The sequence below is a fragment of the Leopardus geoffroyi genome, chromosome B4, assembly GCF_018350155.1.
Source record: "Leopardus geoffroyi isolate Oge1 chromosome B4, O.geoffroyi_Oge1_pat1.0, whole genome shotgun sequence".
Taxonomy (NCBI): Eukaryota; Metazoa; Chordata; class Mammalia; order Carnivora; family Felidae; genus Leopardus; species Leopardus geoffroyi.
In genome coordinates this window covers 102,134,466-102,154,401 of record NC_059341.1, presented here as the reverse complement: position 1 = coordinate 102,154,401, position 19,936 = coordinate 102,134,466, and the positions used below count along the sequence as shown (strand labels likewise).

The 19,936-nt window shown below is 35.5% G+C and overlaps 1 protein-coding gene across 11 annotated transcripts in view; it reads right to left on the bottom strand.

Moving 5' to 3' along the window:
- NAV3 (neuron navigator 3) overlaps nt 1–19,936 on the bottom strand; it is an 832,957-nt gene that overhangs the window by 67,056 nt on the left and 745,965 nt on the right. For 8 of the 11 annotated variants that reach the window (XM_045463549.1, XM_045463554.1, XM_045463557.1 and 5 more), the window contains 4 exons: nt 14,813–14,854; nt 13,254–13,414; nt 7,771–7,959; nt 4,199–4,251 (listed from right to left, as the gene is read on the bottom strand). In XM_045463549.1, the coding sequence (XP_045319505.1) occupies nt 4,199–4,251; nt 7,771–7,959; nt 13,254–13,414; nt 14,813–14,854 (445 nt within the window). The remainder of the gene's footprint in view (nt 1–4,198; nt 4,252–7,770; nt 7,960–13,253; nt 13,415–14,812; nt 14,855–19,936) is intronic. The other 3 variants (XM_045463556.1, XM_045463548.1, XM_045463553.1) reach the window with 1 other exon arrangement.

Here is a 19,936-nt window from a genome sequence, read left to right as displayed (position 1 = left end):
AAATAATTTGTATCTTAAAAAACACAATGCATCCTATTTAACAAAAAAGTCAAGAAAGATATTCATCATATTCCTCATTAAAAAAACCTTGAATAAGTTATTTATAAAACTCATAAGTATAACCATTACATATTAATTCCATATGGATTGTATATAATGATTTTTCTCATTGCTATATTTTCACAACTATCTTTTCCTTTAATCTTTGCCTTCTTTCATACCTCATGGCTATTAGTACTAGGTAGGTGTTACCATAAAGTGGAAGCACTGAGGCAGAATATTAATATTATACTTCTTTCAGCAATTCAGGCACAGAATTAATAACATCATGAAGGAATATGATTACTTGCCATTTTTAAATGATGGTTTTGAACCAAGCTCAATGTCTGGAGAATGGTAGACAGTATAAAACATTTTGCCTAAATAAAATTATATCAGATGATTCTTTACTCCATAAATCATTAATTAGCCTTTCATTCACCCATTCAAATTTACTACAAAAATTACTTTAGTATTAGTTGTGTGTTAGGAAACATGCTAAAGGGATCCACAACAAACCAAACATGGCCCCTGCTCTTATTAAATCAATATAAATTAGATTCCAGGTACAAAACAGATTCAATCAAGTTTTTAATATACAAGTCCAGTCAGAAAAAAAAGCTATTTATTGCAAGGATCAACAATTTCAGTGCTTAAAAGGACCAGGAATATAAAGAATATAAAAGGCTCTGGGAATTAAAAAAAAATCATACAGCCTCCCTAGGCTTTTATTTTCCCTACTTTTCATAAAGATACAGATAATAAGGAGTATGTCTTTCCTTTGAGAAATTAAACAGCACAATAATAACTAAAAACCCGAACTCAGCTTCAGTGTCAGGAAGAAAAAAGGTTGTGGAGGCGGGAACCGGCCTGAGAACATACTCCAGCATCTAAAGGGATGATGCCAAGTGACTGTAAACCTGGAGGAATTCATCTCAGTGTTACTAGATATTCAGGTTACATTAAAAAGAACTTAGAAATTTGAATTTTTAGATAAAAGCTCTGAATTTCACAGTGTTGGCTTGGATTTTAAAAGAAGCACACAAACTCTAAGTGTGCCAAAGGTAAGAACTTGGCAGATCAGATTAGGCCTATGATTTTTTTTTTAATGTTTATTTATTTTTGAGAGAGAGAGAGAGAGAGAGAGAGAGAGAGAGAGAGAGAGAACATGAGAAGGGGAGGGGCAGAGAGAAATGGAGACAGAAGCCGAAGCGGGCTCCAGGCTCTGAGCTGCCAGCACAGAGCCTGATGTGGGGCTCGAACTCACAGACCGTGAGATCATGACCTGAGCTGAAGTCAGTCAGATGCTTAACCGAGCCACCCAGGTGCCCCTAGATCAGGCCTATGATTTCTGATCAATATGCAAATTCCCTTTCTGCTCAGGAATATTCTATCAGGTGATAATCCTCAACTTTGCAACACAATACTTTTGAAAAATTTACCAAACTATAAGTTGTAGAAGCGTTAAAAGATCTATAGGTAAAGAATCCTTCCAATGAGACTTGTTAGATTGGTGATTTTATAGTCAAATGTTCTTTGCAACAGGCCATTGTTATTAGTTTGTTTTAATATCTTGAAGTGCAATACATCCAGCAAAATATATAATTCTGTAAGTTGTATAAGTGTTAATGTTATATGGATAATGTTAGAGTAAACATGGTTTATACTCATGGTTGACGAGAGCAGTATTTTGTCTAGTAAGAGCAGATAGTGTCTAATATACTACTTAAAAATAGAACTTTTTCTCCCCCTAGACACTTGAATTATTTGATGAAGGAAATAACCATGCACAGCTATGTTACTACACTGCATAAATTCAAAAGATGCAATTCACATCAACTATGATATAAATGGTGCTCCTAGAATCACTATGTATCAAAAATTTATATTTTTTGTTATTTTTGGTATACAACATTTCTGGTCTTCCCTATTAATTACACAAAACCCTTGAGACAGATGGGATAGATCTGGCTGTTGTTTCCAATTTGATTTTACAGGTATAGTCCAAAGAAACTTAGCAACTTTTCTGATGTCACACAGTAATTGCTGATAGAGTTAGGCAAGAATGCAAATCAACTGAATCTTGATGTAGAGTCCTTAAGAAGGCATGAAAAATAATGACAAACTGACTTTTTACCTCATGGTTTAAAAAATACTTTCACAGATATTTTCTCATTGTCAGTGGAATCTAAGTGAATGATAATGGGGGACTGAAGTCAGAATGACTCCTCATCATCTTTGATTTTTGGTTTTTCTTTTTATTAGTCCTCCAAATATGCATTTATTTGAATTGTTTAACTATAGGTTATTTGTGAACTCAAGAATATAATTTCCATCATTTTCAGGACAACCGCGCACAGTCTCTGTGGCTTGAAGACCTAATACATTCTTTTCACACTTAACACAAAGGTATATTTCATTTCTAAGTTTTGGCATATAGGTATACGTATGTAGTCACTTTCGTCTCTGTTCCTATCACATATTGCACTCTTACTACATACTCCTCATGTATGCTTTCTGATTGTCCTTATCGTACGACATCTACTCCTACTTATCTACAATTATTAAAATGAAGCCCCTTGTTCCTTATGAACCTGCAATACCCAATATAGAAGCTACTAGACATACGTGCCTAATAATTTAAATTATTTAATAATTTACATTTATATTTAATAATTTAATTTAATTTAACTTAATAAAAATTTAATAATTTAAATTAATTAAACTTAAAAATTCAGTTCCTCTGTTACCCCACACTTCAAACAGTCAATAGCCACATGTGGCCAGAGGTCACTGTACTGGACAGTGCAGCTAGAAAACCTTCTTATTGTCGCATAAAGTTCTACCGGACTCTGGTACATACTAATCAGCCATCTGTTTTCCCTCAAACCAAGCTCCTTTTCTTCTGGAATCTTTCTCAGGCTGAATGAAGGCAGTTTTATCCAAATGGTGGTTTTGCATATATTTAAAATATTATGATCATGCTGCATCGTTTGATGCTTTGTAGGGACTTCGGCCGCAATGCTTTAGGTCAGAGGTCATCTCCTGAGCACACAGCGGCCCTGGGCCAATGAGGAGGGTTAAGTGTTAACACAGTTCTTTTATGTGTTTTTGCCAAAACATTTCACCTTTCGACTTCTTATCCACTTGCCTAAAGGATTAAATTTAAACAATAATAGTGATTTCTTCATTTACAGAGTGTAATTGGCAAATTTAATCATGAAAAGGAGACATGATGAGAAAAATATTGCTTTTCCCAGTAATATTTCTGATCTTGTGTAACTATCCAAAGCAATAAATATGTAAGATGAGCTTATAAAATGAGGGCCCTAACATTTAAGCTTAATGAAATGAGTGAAACAATTAGCGTTGCCCATCGGGCTTAATTGCTCAGTGATGGCCAAGACTGAACTTTTTATGAACCTCAGCTCTGGCTAAGAACTATTTGCACTGCTGAAGTCTCAGATTCAGTAAATGAAATACACCTCACTTTTACTTAGGCATGAAGGAACCCTCCTATTAAATATAACATCCTATAGATCTTCTTCTTCTTCTTCTTTTTTTTTTTTTTTTGCAAAAAAAAATGAAATTATATTAAGTGGACAGGAAGCTCATCTTGGCAAAAACAGATCATAACTGCACACATCAGGAACGTAAGTTGAAACATCGGCATTTTTCTCTTTGCAGAAATAGTTTTAAAAATCATTCTATTTCAGAAGGTATATATTTTTAAGAGTCTCTAGGCCTTTTACGCCTTTACACTTTGGCACAGAGGAACTTGAAAAATTAAAATAAGAAAATGGAGAAAATACCATTGAAGAATTACCAGTCATGGCTCAGAGAACCAAACAAGGAAAACCAGTCAATAATATAAATTTATGGGAGAGTACATGGTTTCAGCGATTCCCAGTTATACCCCAAGAGGTTTTACGAAACTCAGTTTTTCATGCACTCGTTGATTTTAATAAGTACACAAAAGTCCAGCGAAAGCGCATAAAACTGGGCCACAGAAGGTCCGGGAAAGCACCCGCCAGCTATTGGTTATGGTAGCTGAGCGTATGCCCTCATTTCACTGTGCAACTTCTGTGTAAATGTCAACCTATTTAATCACTGTGTGCTTGGCCGAGGCAGAAGCTCCTTGTTAACAACGGATACTTACTGTTGAGTAAAGAGAAGAAGTGCTGGAGACCAGTGATAATGAAGAGCCGTGAACTGGAAAAAGCAAAAACGAACAAGAGGTAAAATAATGAAGCGTGCTCAGAAACACCCGGCCTTTGCTAGAAAGTGGAGACTAGGCAATTAGGGAAATAAAATAATACAGCTAGATACAAAGATCTGAGAACAATTCTCCTGCCATTTCTTGGAGGTCAAAATGTTGAGACATGGGAAGGTACCTGTTTTCCTAAAATAGCTCCCTCATCATGTTAGGGAGAGGATTTGGCCAATACAAGCCCTGTAGGCATGCTGTTGACAGATTCAAAGTTACAGTAAACCTCCACATAATAAATTACCAGAAAATCATGGAAACCTAAAGTTGCCATAAACTTATGAACTTAAAAAAAATCTCTTTATTTTATACATTTTCTGCATTTATTTAATTTCATTTATATACAACAAAGGTCCATTTTCAATGTTTTTTCTCCATATACTTTCAGGGACATAAGCATTTTATTTAACTTGCTATTTCAACATTATCTGTGATGAGTTGATAATACTCATTTAAATGGAGAATTATTGTTTCTTTTGTAGTTTTAGTAATGGAAAATTACTTATTTCAAGATGGTGTCTCAATGAAATTAAGAATGGAAATTGGGTACTGGCTTTTATCTAGGTATACCAAAATAACATCGTAGGCAAGTGGTAGACTGCTTTGTATTTCTCGGCAACTAATGTGTTAAGCCCAAAAGGTAGATAAAATTGTGCTTAATTATAGTTATAGAAAAGCCCTTCTTCTTTTCATTGTGGGATAATATAAAGTTATTTCTGCATACTCATCCATTAAATAGTAGTTGGTCCCACCCAATGTGACAGGTCCTTTCTGGATCCTAGGACTATAAAAATTATGACACAATCCTAGGAGCTTAAAAAGAAGTAGAAAGATATTCAACTAAGAAGATAAGATGGCTCAGAGCCTGGAGCCTGCTTCCGATTCTGTGTCTCCCTCTCTCTCTGCCCCTCCCCCGTTCATGCTCTGTCTCTCTCTGTCCCCAAAAAAATAAATAAACGTTGAAAAAAAAAAAAAGAGTAACATAAATACTACTGAGAGCAATGCAAGGGGTACAGCAAGGACACAAGGGAGGTGCTCACAACCTGGTCTGGAAAGGCTGGCAAAGCCGTGCAGGATCGTGGCAGTGTGGCTCAAAAGAAAGGGATGAATTTGAGGGACATCAGGAAGAACCTCTTTAAAACTGACTGACTATAAATGCGGGTCAAAGAGGAAAGAAGGACAACCCCCAGATCTCCAGCTGGAGCACCTCCTACCACTGTGTGAGATGTGCAAAATGTTAGTCATCTAAAGAACACAAAACAACCAAACAAAATCCCACATTCTTTCAACCTGTAATAACACCAGAATGGACTAAGATTTTCAACACGGTGTACAGAAGGCAGGCGGGCAATGAATTGGGAGATCCCATTTTTTGGTCTGTTCCTGCTACTTACTATTTATAGGTCTATGGACTCCTAGTTCGTGGCACGTTCCTGATCTTCACTGTGAGCATTGAGCAGGGAGGGCATCAATAAAGCCCTTCCCATCTCACTAGTTCAATAATCCCTTGATTGCAGACCATATTGTAAGAATAATAATTGTTCAGTGTTCAATGGATGGGCATCAAGAAGCCATCTTGCCCACTCAGGGTGCTGTTCAGCCATTTAGATTATTTAATCCTCATACACAGAAGGCCAGACTTTCTCAGCATATGAACAGTATTCTATCTGTAAATGAGCACTCTAGAGAGCCATCAGTACGCTTGGCAAATTATTTTCACAGTATTGTAAGATGCCTGTCTGTGAAGAGAGTGATAGAATCATCTCAAGAAAGCTATGACTTTATATTGCCAATTAGGTCAATTCTGTCTATCTATTCTGCCACAATCAGCAGACTCTCTGGATATAATCCACTCTGTGTCACAATGAACTCAGTGGTTTGCTTAATATCACAGAAGGTAGTGGCAATGCTGGTCAACGAAATTAGTGCCAGCAAATTAAGCATACAGTGGTGGCCTGAAAACATTAAATCAATTTTCACAGCCATCTAAACTTAAAAAAAAAAATGTTTATTTATTTTTGAGAGAGAGAGCACGAGTGAGAGAGGGACAGAGAGAGGGAGACACAGAATCTGAAGCAAGCAAGCTCCATATGGGCTCAAACCCATGAACCATGAGATCATGACCTAAGCCAAAGTCAGATGCTTAACTGACTAAGCACCCAGGTGCCCCCATAACCATCTAAACTTTTAATCAGAAAAGACTCTAAGAAAGCAGGGAGGTGAAAGAGAAAGGAACGAAACTGTTCCCTAATTTTGTTTTCATGACAAACCTGTAAAATTACATCTGCAGGAATTAGGACTAATAAAGTTAAAAATCCTGCACAAGTTCATACCACAAATAAATGGGTGGCTAGAGGCTTAAAACCTGGTATGTTTTAAGATCTGGAGTCCTTCTTTTCTATGTTATTATTAAGGACTAGGATAGTTGTCTGATTTTATGTCTGATTTTATTGTGATCTGTTCAAACTTTTATGTTTACCTGTATTTTATCCATAGCTGATATGCTTTATAATATGTGTGCCACAATTTTCCTTTATGGATACTTTAAAAACTCATTCATTAAATCAAAGAGGAAGTCTCTCAAATATTATCAAATTTCACACTTGAGATTATATAGTGTAGAAAATTATATATGTTTAAATATCAATGAAGCCTTTTTCAAATAGAATTTTTATAAAATATTCACATAGAACCTTATTGCATTGGATAAGGAAATGAAACTTATGAAGCAAAAGTAGACAAAAAAAATATGAATTCTAATATGATATGATAACAGACATTAACACCAGAGGGAGTTTCTGAGAATACAAGTTGTCAACGTGTGGTAGTTTCATAAGATAATTTTTCTGGTTTATGTATCTTTATGGTTCTTTAACTGAGATGTCAAACAAAACATTTGCTCTGATATTTGACACACCAGGACAAACAGGCTCTAAAATTATGAAGCTTTCTTTACGAAAACACTGAATTTATTCTGAACTATTCTAGAACAAAGTAATAATCAAAACAATTTCTGGCATATTTGCAAATGCATAGAGAAACAGAAAGGTAATTGGGTGCCCGAGTGGCTCAGTCGGTTGAGCCTCCCACTTCAGCTCAGGTCATGATCTCAGGGTTCGGGAGTTCCAGCCCTGGTCCGGCTCTGTGCTGACAGCTCGGAACCTGGAGCCTGCTTCCGATTCTGTGTTTCCCTCTCTCTCTGCACTTCCACCGCTCTTGCTCTCTCTCTGTCTCAAAAATAAATAAACACTAAAAAAAAAAAAAAAAAAAAAAAAAAAAAAGAAAAGAAAAGAAACCGAAGGTAATGCAGACTCAAACTTCTTCAAGCTTCAGGGCTCCCTAAATGAGAGTTATACTTACTCATTTATCTACTCTTCAGAAATCCTTGTGATGTGTCTGATGTGACAGTTTTCATCTCTGAGTTAAATAAAGTTAACTCCGTCTTTATTTCCCCCTTCGCCTACCTTCTTCCATGCTGTCTCGGAAGGAGCCTGAATGACTGATGGCACGTGGCCTTTCTTCCAGAGATGTGGCACTCCCACAAAGCTGGGAGTCATCGTAGAGATCGAACGAAGAGTCTTGGGCTGGGATGCTATTTGAGCGCATCATGCTGGGCCCAGGAAGGTTAAATTGAGACAGATTGGTTGGGCTCACTGAAAAACAAAGCACACACAGCCTCATTATTCTGAGGCTTGGATGATGAAAGTAGTAGGTTGATGGAGAGTGAGAATGTGACCCCAATTCTACGGAAATGTGATTTTAACAGGTGTCTCTATTTAAGGTAGGCTGAGAGTCTGCCTCTGAAAGGGTCGATAACAGTTTCAGCGGAGTCCCTCTTTTCTCCTAACACTTTCATGGCAAGCAATATGTCAATTTCTAAAGCAACATTAAACAAAGCCACCAAGCAACCTCTGCTGTTTATGCTAGAAATACAGTAACAAGTATATTCTGCTGGCAATTAAGAAGAAAAGACTGCCTTCATAGAGTCATCAGGTTTCTTTTAGAGAAGAATACATCTGGCAAAAACAAAAATGAAAAGGAAACACAAGGAATCTAAATTTCCCAAGAAGATCCTTTTGAAGTTCCCAACCAAAGACTTTTAGTCATTTTGAGTTCTGAATTTATGTCAGTTCATGGTCAGCACCATCACTGCTATCAGAGTTAGGTTATAAGAGAAGAAAATAATTTTTTAATGAAATGTAATATACGTGGTATTTATAGCTCATCATAAGGTGAATCAATCACTTTTTCTGCTGTGTCTAAGACCACAGTGCCATAGTAAGACTGTCAGAAGTACAAACCTGTTATGTTTCCCAAGCTGTACCTTATGTTCATAATTTGAAATACAAATTTATGTACTTAGTGCCAATTGCCAGAGTTCTAATAACACTCAATTTTTTAGGCCAAATGATGGTCATGAATTTAAAGAAAGATGTGATTGACTGAATGTACAACTTCTTTTGAAACAATACTAACTTAAATGTGGAGTAAAAGCAAAGCAGAAAATTAAGAAATATATCATAAATGCTCATATTTAAGACAAGCAAGCTGTTGTAAGTATCTGATGAAGCAGGCAGGAACCTCTTAAGCAATCACAAAAGCTGCTGGGTGCTTTCAAAGCCTTAAAGAATTTATGTCATTGGCTTAAAATTCATCTGATATCATTTCAAAATCTCCAAGGTTTTTTTTTTTTTTTTTTTTTTTTTTTTTTGACACAGGCACTACATTTCTTAATATATAATGACTGGCTTTCAAAACAATGTAAAATAGGAGGCCTATATACTATGAGGTAGACAAAAGGGAATGCATTCTATTTTCCAGGCACTATGCTGAATATTTAATAGATATTGATGAATTAATACACAGAAGAATCCTCTGATAGAGCAGTTGTGGACTGGATTGAAAACAGGACAAAAAAAAGGAAAGAAATACAAGACTTAGAATTATATTGTGAATGCATATTACATATAATAAAAAGTGAAAGAAACTATGGATTTGCAAAGTGTACAATCTGTAGGAAAGAAGGAAAGAAAGAAGGGAGACCAAGGAGAGAGAGGAGAAGGAGTGAGGGGGTGGGAGCGAGGGAGGGAGAGAGGGAGGGAGAAGAGGGAGAGAGAGACAGAGAGACAGAGAGAGACAGAGACAGAGAGATCTTTTAGCCAGCAGTGACTAATTCAATCTGATTGCTGACTGACTGCCAATAGATAACACTGAAGAACATTCTAGACTTGAATATTTATGTTTAAAGTACCTGGATTGGAGTAAATCATCCTACTCTATGTTCACAGTATGAACTGTCTCTTTGCTAAATGAATGAAATATTCAACACATTTATAAATAAATGTATTATGTCAATACATATCTAGAGGTTAGAAAGACATCTTATTCACTATTTGGCTTTGCATAATTCTTACCAAAATGGCTGCAGAGCTAGCCAAGTAAATTGTCCTTCTATAATTTCAAAACATAGGACTTAACTCATTCAAGAAACAGGAATGAGGATTAGAGTGAATTTTAAAGCAACTAATTTGCCTTTACAAATACTTTTGATAGTGTATCCCTTGGAACTATACCCCTATGCTATTTAAGAATATTCAGTTAATATCTATGACAGGTCTGATTTTTTGGTGCTGTGGTTGCATAGAAAGATCAACATGGCATGGCCCTGAATGCAAGAATGGCCACAGGGGGTGGAGGAGGGGGGCTGGGCATCTGACTGAAAAGTAGAAAAATTAATATGTGAATAAACCAAGAAAAATTATAAAATAGAAGACAAAAATATGATGGAAAAAGAGAATTTCTATAATGGGACACAAACTAGCACAAGCCTTCTAATGGTGGCCTTGCTTTCCAATTGTTTCAGGCAAATATTCCAATCTCTACCCTTCAATTTCTTCACAAATTATAAATTTAAAAAACGGCAGAATAAATGACCTCTAGGACCCATTCAAATCCAGGAGACACGTCCAAATTTCTAAATAAGAGAGATGTAGATGTGACAATATATTAGAAAAAAGGGACCCACTGACTTTGCCTTATATTTCAGAGCAAAGCCACTTTTTAAATTAAATTAAATGTTAATTAGTGGTGATTTGAGGAGATAGGAACTAATAGAAATATGGAGTGGGTTTTTAAATACCTCAGAGTCCCTCGACTTTGCTACTATATCTTGACATATTAGTTACTGGGTTTATGATATTATTTTAAAATAAGAATATTCATATGAACGCTAATTTTAACTTATTTTGTGGAATCTGGGACTCTAAGAACTAGGTAGAGATTCAAGAAAATTTTATTTGATCTTTTAAAGGAAGAACTTCAAAAGTCTAATATATCTACATTTAGGTAGTTTCTGTTATGGGTGGGTTTAGACAAGAAGCTAGAGATGTCATAAGAATTTAACTAAAAGATGAATAATTGAACCATAGGTAGACGTCTCCCATCTCCAAGATTCTATGCTCTCAGGAGTATAGAAGAATGGGGTTAATTCTAAATAGCTTGAAAGGTGAATATGGAGAGGGAAATAGAAACTTCCCACACAAAGTTGTTTATAAACAATCCTCTATACGCAAAAGGGTCCACAAATACATAGGTGAGAGGCTGATAGTAATGCTTCTACATGCTAAACGTGCAGCAAGGTGAGAAATAAAGCTGAGTAATCGTCACTCACAGCAAGATGACAATGAGTCTCACCAGGTTATGAGATGCCTTGCAAGGACAATGATCAAGAGTAAATAAAGTTTCATCCTAAGATGTATTTTGCTTACTAAGTTATTCCGATTTGTTCTCTTGAGTGGAACAGTTTCTATTATAGGTAACATACATGCTGGGAATTGCACACAAGCCAGTTTACTTTGGCAATAGCTTATGGTAGTCTACATATAATGATGTAACTGCAGTTCTCTTAAATTTCTGTTTGTTATATGTGACTTTTTATGGCAATATTTCTAAAAGTTTTATCTATTAATATATTTTAATAGGTAGGAATGATAAAGAAACACATTGCAAATGCTGACTGTTAGTAGTAATCAGTTGCTGATCATTCAGAAGAGATAATGTTCAAATTGAAAACAAATGATGACCAAAGCAAAATGCAAGACAATGGAACCCATATTCAAGTTAAAAAATTCCATTTGGTGTATTTTTATAAGTTTAATGATAAAATAATCCTTATTTATGATTATTTTAATAGTATCCACTGTTTTGCCTAATATGTTGTCATGTATGGGAAGGTCTTACATCATAAGTATCAATGAGTGAAAATATTGAATATGAGAGTAGAGGCAGTAAGATCAATTTGAAATCTACAGCTATTGTGTCTGATAATGTAAGGCATGTTTTCTAATAAAAATGATGAGGTAACAGAGTCTATCAAGTCTTATATTCTCCTCAGTTTTGGTATACATTAAATCAGTCCCTCATAATATAACCTAGGTCTTATGGGTCCATTTCACAGTTGAGAAAATTGAGGCTAAATGACTTTGTCGAGGTCAGACATAGTAAGTGGTGAGGTTTTTTTTTTTTTTCCAAATAATAATGGAACAGATGGATTTCATCAGAATAATATAAATGAAAAAATAGTGGGGTAAGGATTCAATTACTCAAATTAACATCAGGTATTAAAAAGAATGGTAGGAGACATAAGATACCTAGCAAACAGCATTCCAGGTGGTTTGGGTTTGTTGCAAATGTTGCATAAAATTAGAGTTTATTTCATATTTCTAGGACTCCATAAAAAACCTTTTCAATCCATTTTTGAAGTTAAAATTTTAAGCTTCTTGCCATGTTTTATAATTACAATTCAAAGTAAGTAAAAGCTATACCATTCTTTGCCATTATGAGGCAAAGAAGTCTCATCACTGTGTAGGTGTATATGTGTAGCAACAAAAACTTTGTGTCTAATAGGAATTCATTAGGTCATATGGAACCATGACTGAAATAATGGTTTCTCATTACCAGAGGCTTATTCTGTGTAGCAGGAAGAGTTACAAGAGAAAAGAAATAGCCTTTGTTGTCCTCACAGGACTGAAAATGTTGAAAAGTCCAAACTACTGAAGAATTTGGACAACCGGTGGGTCCATTATTAGAAAAAAAAAAAAGTTTTGAAGCAAAAAGAAAAAAAAATGAGACTACTTTATATGTAAATTTATAGAACATAAATCTGTTTTTAAAAGCATTGGCTCTATCAAATTATAGCTGGTACGTTTAGACTTCTTTCTTTATTTTATCATGCTTCCCAATGTTTTCTGTGACATTTACACAAATGATGCTATATGTCATACAAATGATGCTAAGCACACAAAGTAGCCCAATGGTTAAATTATCATTTTTTTTTCATTGCACTTATCCTAAAATGTTCCCATGGAATTCTGTTTATTTAAAGGACAGTTTTAGCTTTAAAATGGTATTAATTTTGATCACTTTTGAAGAAGCGATCTTAGAGTCATGGAGTTATGGGTTTTGTTTTTTTTTTTTTCTTTATATTTTATGCTTCTCTACAAAAGTATGAGAAATTCTGCTAAGGACTTTAAAAAAACATTTTAAACAAAAAATAAGCAGCTGTTTTATTGGTTTTTAAGAGGACTCTGAGAAAACGCCACAGGCTTGAAGTCAGGTGTTCTGGGTTACTGCTTGTGCCCCTGATGAGTGGAGAGACTTTTCTTTTTTTTTTTTTTTTTTTCTCTTTTGCGTGAAATGACCTCTCTGTGCCTCTGGACCTAGACTGTAAAGTAACAACAGTAGTACCTATGTCACATTGTTGTCATGAGCAATAACCTGCATAACATTTGGGAAGTATTTTGTGAATAGTAAGCCATCAAACAAATAAAAGGTACTGTTGAGGTATCTTTGTCTTGTCTTTAAGCGAAGAATTTTTAAGAGATTCGAGGACTCCTGTGAGGGTAAGTGGTGAAAACAACACGATGAAATTGGGTTTAGGCTATTTTACCCAAGTTGGAAAAGTGGTATTTTCCTGTCGCAGAAGATGACATGGCAGAAGGGGAGAGCAGAGGTGACTGGTTGCCAGCATCCTGCAGCCCTCCAGTGGAATGGGAACGCAGCCACTCTTTGCCCTCTTCTTGGTTGGCCTGCCGAGACGATGGGGTATATCTGCAAAACAGCACAGCTAAGACACGTAAGCACATCTACAAGGGCAAGGCAATACCAGGACAAGAAAACAATTGAGAGGAGCTTACTATTCAGATTGAACAACATTCTCCAACAGATTGAATCTAATTATAATTGCTTAGTTCTTCCAGATGATCTGACACCATCTGTTTGAATCTCACAGGAAAAGAAAAATAAAGGATTTCGAAAGGAAAATTATGCTTCTGTGAGACATGTAGTTGAAAATCATAAGCAATGAGCAGACAGCCAAGTTAATTGAGAAGGACTCAAAAGCACAGTGCTTGGAAGGATGTGAAGAGGGTGAAAGCATGGACTAAATATGGCAGACAGTGGTAGGCCAGAAGCCAAGAGAACTGAAGTGATGGATACAGAAAAGCACAGGAAATGGAACACAAACTGACAGAAATTTTTTGGGAAAAAAAAAATAAAATAAAATAAACATTTATTTCATTAAAATGCCACTTGACATCATGTCCAGATTTTTTAAAAAAAGAAAAAAAATGGGCTCACTTTAGTGCAAAATAGATTTCTGAAGCAAAATATTGAAATGGAATAATTAATTACAAGCTGTTTGCTATTACTCAGGGACTGAAGAGGGAAAAAAAAGATAACAGGGAAAGACCTATTTGGCCAGTGCTCATTTTCACCAGAGTAAGTAAGTTCTTAGCATCAAAGAACAGTCAACTCATTGTGTTCATATGTGTTATACCTCTATTCATAGTTCATTTTATATCCTCTCCTCAGATAAGAGTGTACAGTAAAGGATGGCCATGGATTAAATTTTCATTTTAGTTTTTATGATGAACTGAATGATTATTTTGATATTATTACGTAATACTGGAGTAATACATATCTAAATTGACCAGCACTCCTGAAAAACAGAAATTAAAATTCTTGAGTTTCTACCAAAAGGATTCTGTAAAAATTCATACCTTAATTACAATATTTGTCCTCTGATGATGAAAATATATTTTCTTTGATTCAAATTAGAGCATCCTTCAACCTTTCAACATTAACTGGCCACATCTGTAGACTATATGGGTTGAGGTTTTGCAAGCATATGCCTCCAAGATGCTAAAGTTAGGGAAGTCAATTTTTTTTTAATTTACAGAAGTTGGGTTCTGAAACCTACCAAATGTTGCTACCCCCAAATAATGGTATTTGCATTGGATTTAATGAGTCTTGAGCCCTACAGGTATCTCTAACCTGAGGCTTATCCCACCAAATCCTCAGGCCAGAGAAAACATCAGGATGAAAAGTGATGCCATCCTCAATGGCAGATACGTCATTGCAAACAAAGAAAGAAGAGGGAGAGAGACAGCACGCAAAGTTTACATAACAACAATGAAAGGCAGCAATTGTGCTGAGAGAAATATATACCTTAGTCCCTTTTTGGGTAGTGTATTTCTGTCAAGCTGCATGCTGTTAAAACAAAGAAAACCCCTAAGGACATAATGTAAACAAAAACCTCAAAATTACACATCCAACAAAAATGATTCACTAAACTACACAAAATAAAATTTCTGTAACACACATTTAATGTTTAACTTATTGGAAAAGGACAACTAAAGGTGACCAGATGTCCATTGTTGTAACACACTCAATGACAATTTAGTGACAGGATCATGAGCAGGTAGATTAAATGACATGTTAACATTATTCCCCAGTAGATTCTATTTATTTCCTCCTATGGTAGTTTTTGCTTCCCTGTGTAACTGACTAGACTCTCACTGTGATTTCATATGTAGGAGAGTCATGTGTGGAAATCAGATAGATCTGCTCTGCCTAAGTTAAAGTGACCACTTCTAATGGACAGAGGAGAGGTAAAACACCATTTGATATTTACTTTTGTATTCAGATTATTTTTATGAAAAACAAAGGCAGATTTATTCTATTTGCATGTAAGAGAAGAAAAATAATATGTAATAAATATCTGCCTGAAACGTCACGTTTTTTGGCACCACTTATTTAAATACTTAATGAAATTATGCCATCTTTTGGAAATTATAAGTTAGGTATTTCAAAGGCTATACATTGTATCAGCCACTATTTTAAAGAATCTCAATCGGTCATAGAAAGAGATGAAAGGATGTGTCTGGAGAAAATGAGAAATGGCCTTTCTAAAAATAGAAGAGGGTGTCAAGAGCTAAACGGGACAAGTCTAGGGATTTCTGTTATAATCTCTGGCATGTGGATAACCAAAGAATAAAATTAATTTGAATTTGCAGAATAATAGCTCTCTTCCAGTAGAACCCCCAATGATCAAAATTAAATACACAGGATATGCATGATGGGAATGATATAACACAAATGCAAACACATCGACTTGAAAATCAATCACTCAAAATCAAAGCTAAAATGTTTTCTTCTGTGGGTACTCCATTATTTAGCACTGCTGTAGAAAGCCACCAAAGGCATTATATGACTTTATTTATAGGGAATGTCCACCTAAGGTAATTACTCAGTTATGTAGAGGCTAGTTCTAGTGTACGTTTTGACTACAGAAGTTTTTTGAATAGTGTGGATAGGCAAACAAAAAGGAATCGTATTGAACAAATATGAAAAACCTGTAAATATGAACTACGGTTGTGCTAAAGCACTAATATGGTCACAAGCCATTTTAAAGATGACCTTTGTCTTGTGTGCAAATTTATTAAAGCTTAACATTGCAGAGGAAATTGAAAAGAGGCATTGTTTGCAACATTATCAATTGTATAACATGTATATGTTTCTAGCACACAGAGAACTTAATGGAAAAAAAAAACTCAGAAAAAATGCATTTAAATTTACCAATCTAAGTTAAAACTTGAAGTAGAAACATCTGTTTGAATCTGGATATTAATGGTTTTATAATGTAGACACTTCTCACATATCCCGAAAGGTCACAAACTCACTGCTTGCAGGGCCAGCAGGCAGTGGGAACGAGGGAAGTAAGGCTCTCAGCCAGCAGTCTGAGGAGGTCACGTACTGTCTGTTTAAAGGCAATAGACGCTGTGCAGAATTGTGCAGGCAAGTTTGTTCCATGTGATATGTAAAAACAAGCCAGCAATTTCTAAAGGTGGTTACTACTTTCAATTAGTTTTTTAATGTTTATTTACTTTTGAGAGAGAGAGAGAGCACAAGCAGGGGAGGGGCACAGAGGATCCAAAGCGGGCTCTGTGCTGTCAGCAGAGAGCCCGATGTGGGGCTTGAACTCACGAACTGTGAGATAACGACCTGAGCCAAAGTCTGATGCTCAACCGACTGAGCCACCCAGGCACCTCAAAATTATTTTTACAGTTTGGTTATTTTATAAAAAAAGAAAACAAACTAAACAAAATAACCGTAAACTAGTTGTGGCTCCAGGGCCATCAATGATCTGGGGCAGCTAGAGAGAAAATTACTGAAGAGCTTTTGGTTATTATTTATTATTTTACGATATTTTAATGAAGAGGAATTTAAATTAAAAAACGACTGATTCAATAACATTGAGATGTGAATATATCAATAAAATATTTGAAATTGTAGATAAACAGGTAAGGCATGAACTTATACACATCTCTATCATATCATTCTAGTTACTTTGTTTTAAATATTTATACTCTAGCACACTTTCTCTCAGATGGCTCTTTGGTTTCCTTAGTGTTCCCAACATGCTGCTCCCGGCTTAATTAGAATTAAGCCAGGATCTCTGATAGGATCTAATTTTCTCTTCAATAGATCATAAACTTTCTTGAATGCACTTTAAAGGATTAGAATAAATTGCTACTGCCTGCAGTTTTGTTTCCAAGAAAGGAAAAGTACAATCTGTCATATCAAAAATTATTTTGATCCAGTAATTTACTAGGAGGAACTAATTAATATTTATATCACATATTATACCTCTGAAAGTATTTTATTGTTCAAATTTAATATTCATCAGTATATTTCACTAAAAATCCAGGGCAAAATATGCATTTACCTAAAATTAGTCTTTTTGGGGCACCTGGGTGGCTCAGTCGGTTAAACGTTGGACTTCGGTTCAGGTCATGATCTCATGGTTTGTGGATGCAAGCCCCGCGTCGGGCTCTGTGCTGACAGCTCAGAGCCTGGAGCCTGCTCCGGATTCTGGGTCTCCCTCTCTCTCTGCCCCTCCCCTGCTTGTGCTCTGCCTCTCTCTCTCTCTCAAAAATAAATAAACATTTAAAAAAATAAAAAAAAATAAAATTAGTCTATTTAAGATTTATTTTAGAAAAATTAATTATATTTTTAATACTGGGATACTTCCATTGGTAAAACTGGTCTATTTCAAAAACTGAACAACAATAATAACAAAAGATTTGCTTAAGGAAAATAAGTAACTGCATATTTGCTGGTGTATTTCTAAGTGAAAATGTATACTGGCTACTGCTAAAATATAAATCAAAGTAAAATACTAACATTGCATTTATATCTATAAACCTCAATGTTATCATCTGGTTTGATTTGACGGTTACTTGGTTATAAATAGTTACTTGGCTATTTTTGATATCTGAATGCCAAAGAAATAGGTTGATGGCTCAAGGGTCAACTTGTTGCAGCCATATTTATGATTTAAAAAAAAATCAGTGTTTTGGGAGGGTGATTCGGGTTAATAAAAAATCACCTATTTGCAGTGTGCTTAGTTTGGTTATAAAAGTGTTATTTGGATTTCTCATATAACATATGAGTACACAATCAAAGATACAAACTATAGACTGTTAACAGATTTTCAATATAGAGTAAAACCTTGGATTGTGAATAACTTGTTTTGCAAGTGTTCTACAAGACGAGCAAACCTTTCTAACACATTTTAACTTGATAAATAAGTGATGTCTTGCAACACGAGTAGTACATGATGCCAAACATCACATGATCAAAACTCAGCCAATGGTTCTTGAAATTCGATTTGATAGGAGTGCTTTCGATTACAAGCATGTTTCCAGAATGAATTATACTTGCAAACCAAGGCTTTGCTGTCATTTGATTTACTCGTTAAAAGTTTTGAAAATGACATATGAGGATACCCATTCACCTGAAAGGGCAGAAACTCAAATCTAAGATGCTGTAGAAAGCCTAACTTCTGAGATAGAAAATGAAATGAAACAGTACTTACAACCATTGTTTTTTGTGTATGCAGCTGGTCTTTATGCCTGCTATCTATCATGAGAAAACTAGAAGGTATATAGATGCAAACACCTACAGTTTAATCTCTATTACCCAGTTCTTTGTCTTGTGTCTCTTGGCCCAGTTATTTATTTATGAAGAAACATGTTATTTTGTAATTAGCAGCCCACCATAGGAACTATCAAGCATAAATATTTCAGTTCTAAAATTCTTGGATCAGGGGGATGTCTTATGGGCATTGCTGTCCATGTACCATGAGGGGGCAGGGATGTACAGTGGGATGGAAGCAATGCTCAGCATTTTACAAAGGCAAGAGAAACAGAAGAGCAACGGGAAATCCCGGATTAAGGGATAACCAGTGCCATGCGGTAAGAGCTTTAGTTGACCTTTAAAAAAATGATTCTGGGAATAAGGCTGGAAGTCTGGAAAAGAGGTGATATGTCAGAATGACTAACAGACTGAACAAAAGTTTAGGAAATGATCTGAGGCATTTTCATCGGCTAGTGGTGCTTTCCCCAATAACATAATTAAGACATATGGCCAAGACCATTTCTGAAAAGTTGTAGGTGTGTCAAGAAACAAATAACATTAAATTAATCTTGGAGAAAGTGGCCATTTCAGGGCATTTTCCTGGGGGAAAGAGTCAGTACCAAAGTATCTGAGAAAGGATTTTTGGGATGAGAGAATCTAAAGGCATTTTGGTCAGCAGTGACACTTTCTGGTAAGTATATTAGGTAAGGAATACCTTCTTATGTTCTTTTTAAGTTAAAAAAAATCTCATTAAACCAATGGGAAACACCTTGTAATGTGATTTATTCTCAAGGGCCTATTTTTTTTTTATTTTTTTAACGTTTATTTATTATGGAGAGACAGAGAGACACAGAGCATGAGCAGGGGAGGGGTAGAGAGAGGGGGAGACATAGAATCTGAAGCAGGCTCCAGGCTCTGAGCTGTCATCACAGAGCCCGACACGGGGCTCGAACCCACAAACTGCGAGATCATGACCTGAGCCAAAGTCGGTCGCTTAACCAACTGAGCCACCCAGGCACCTCAAGGGGTCTATTAAAAATATCACTGCTGCTACTAATTTTCTCTAAGCATTCATACCTGACAATTGACTTTTTTTTTTTCCAATTCAGCTAGGATTCTCCAGTGATCTTTTTGCTATTTTCCCAGAGAAGTGATAATAAAACAAACTTAACATATTGCTCAGAGCATGATTGTCAAATCCATTTACATTCGGTCTTTAAAAATACTCAAATTATCATAAGGAGCTCTGTTATCTTGGAGCTCAGGCCAAATCGTTAACATGTCTGGAGAAGACATCACTTAATACACAAACACAGGCTTTGAATTTTATTCAAATCGCCTATCTGGTATATATGTACGCATTCATATTAA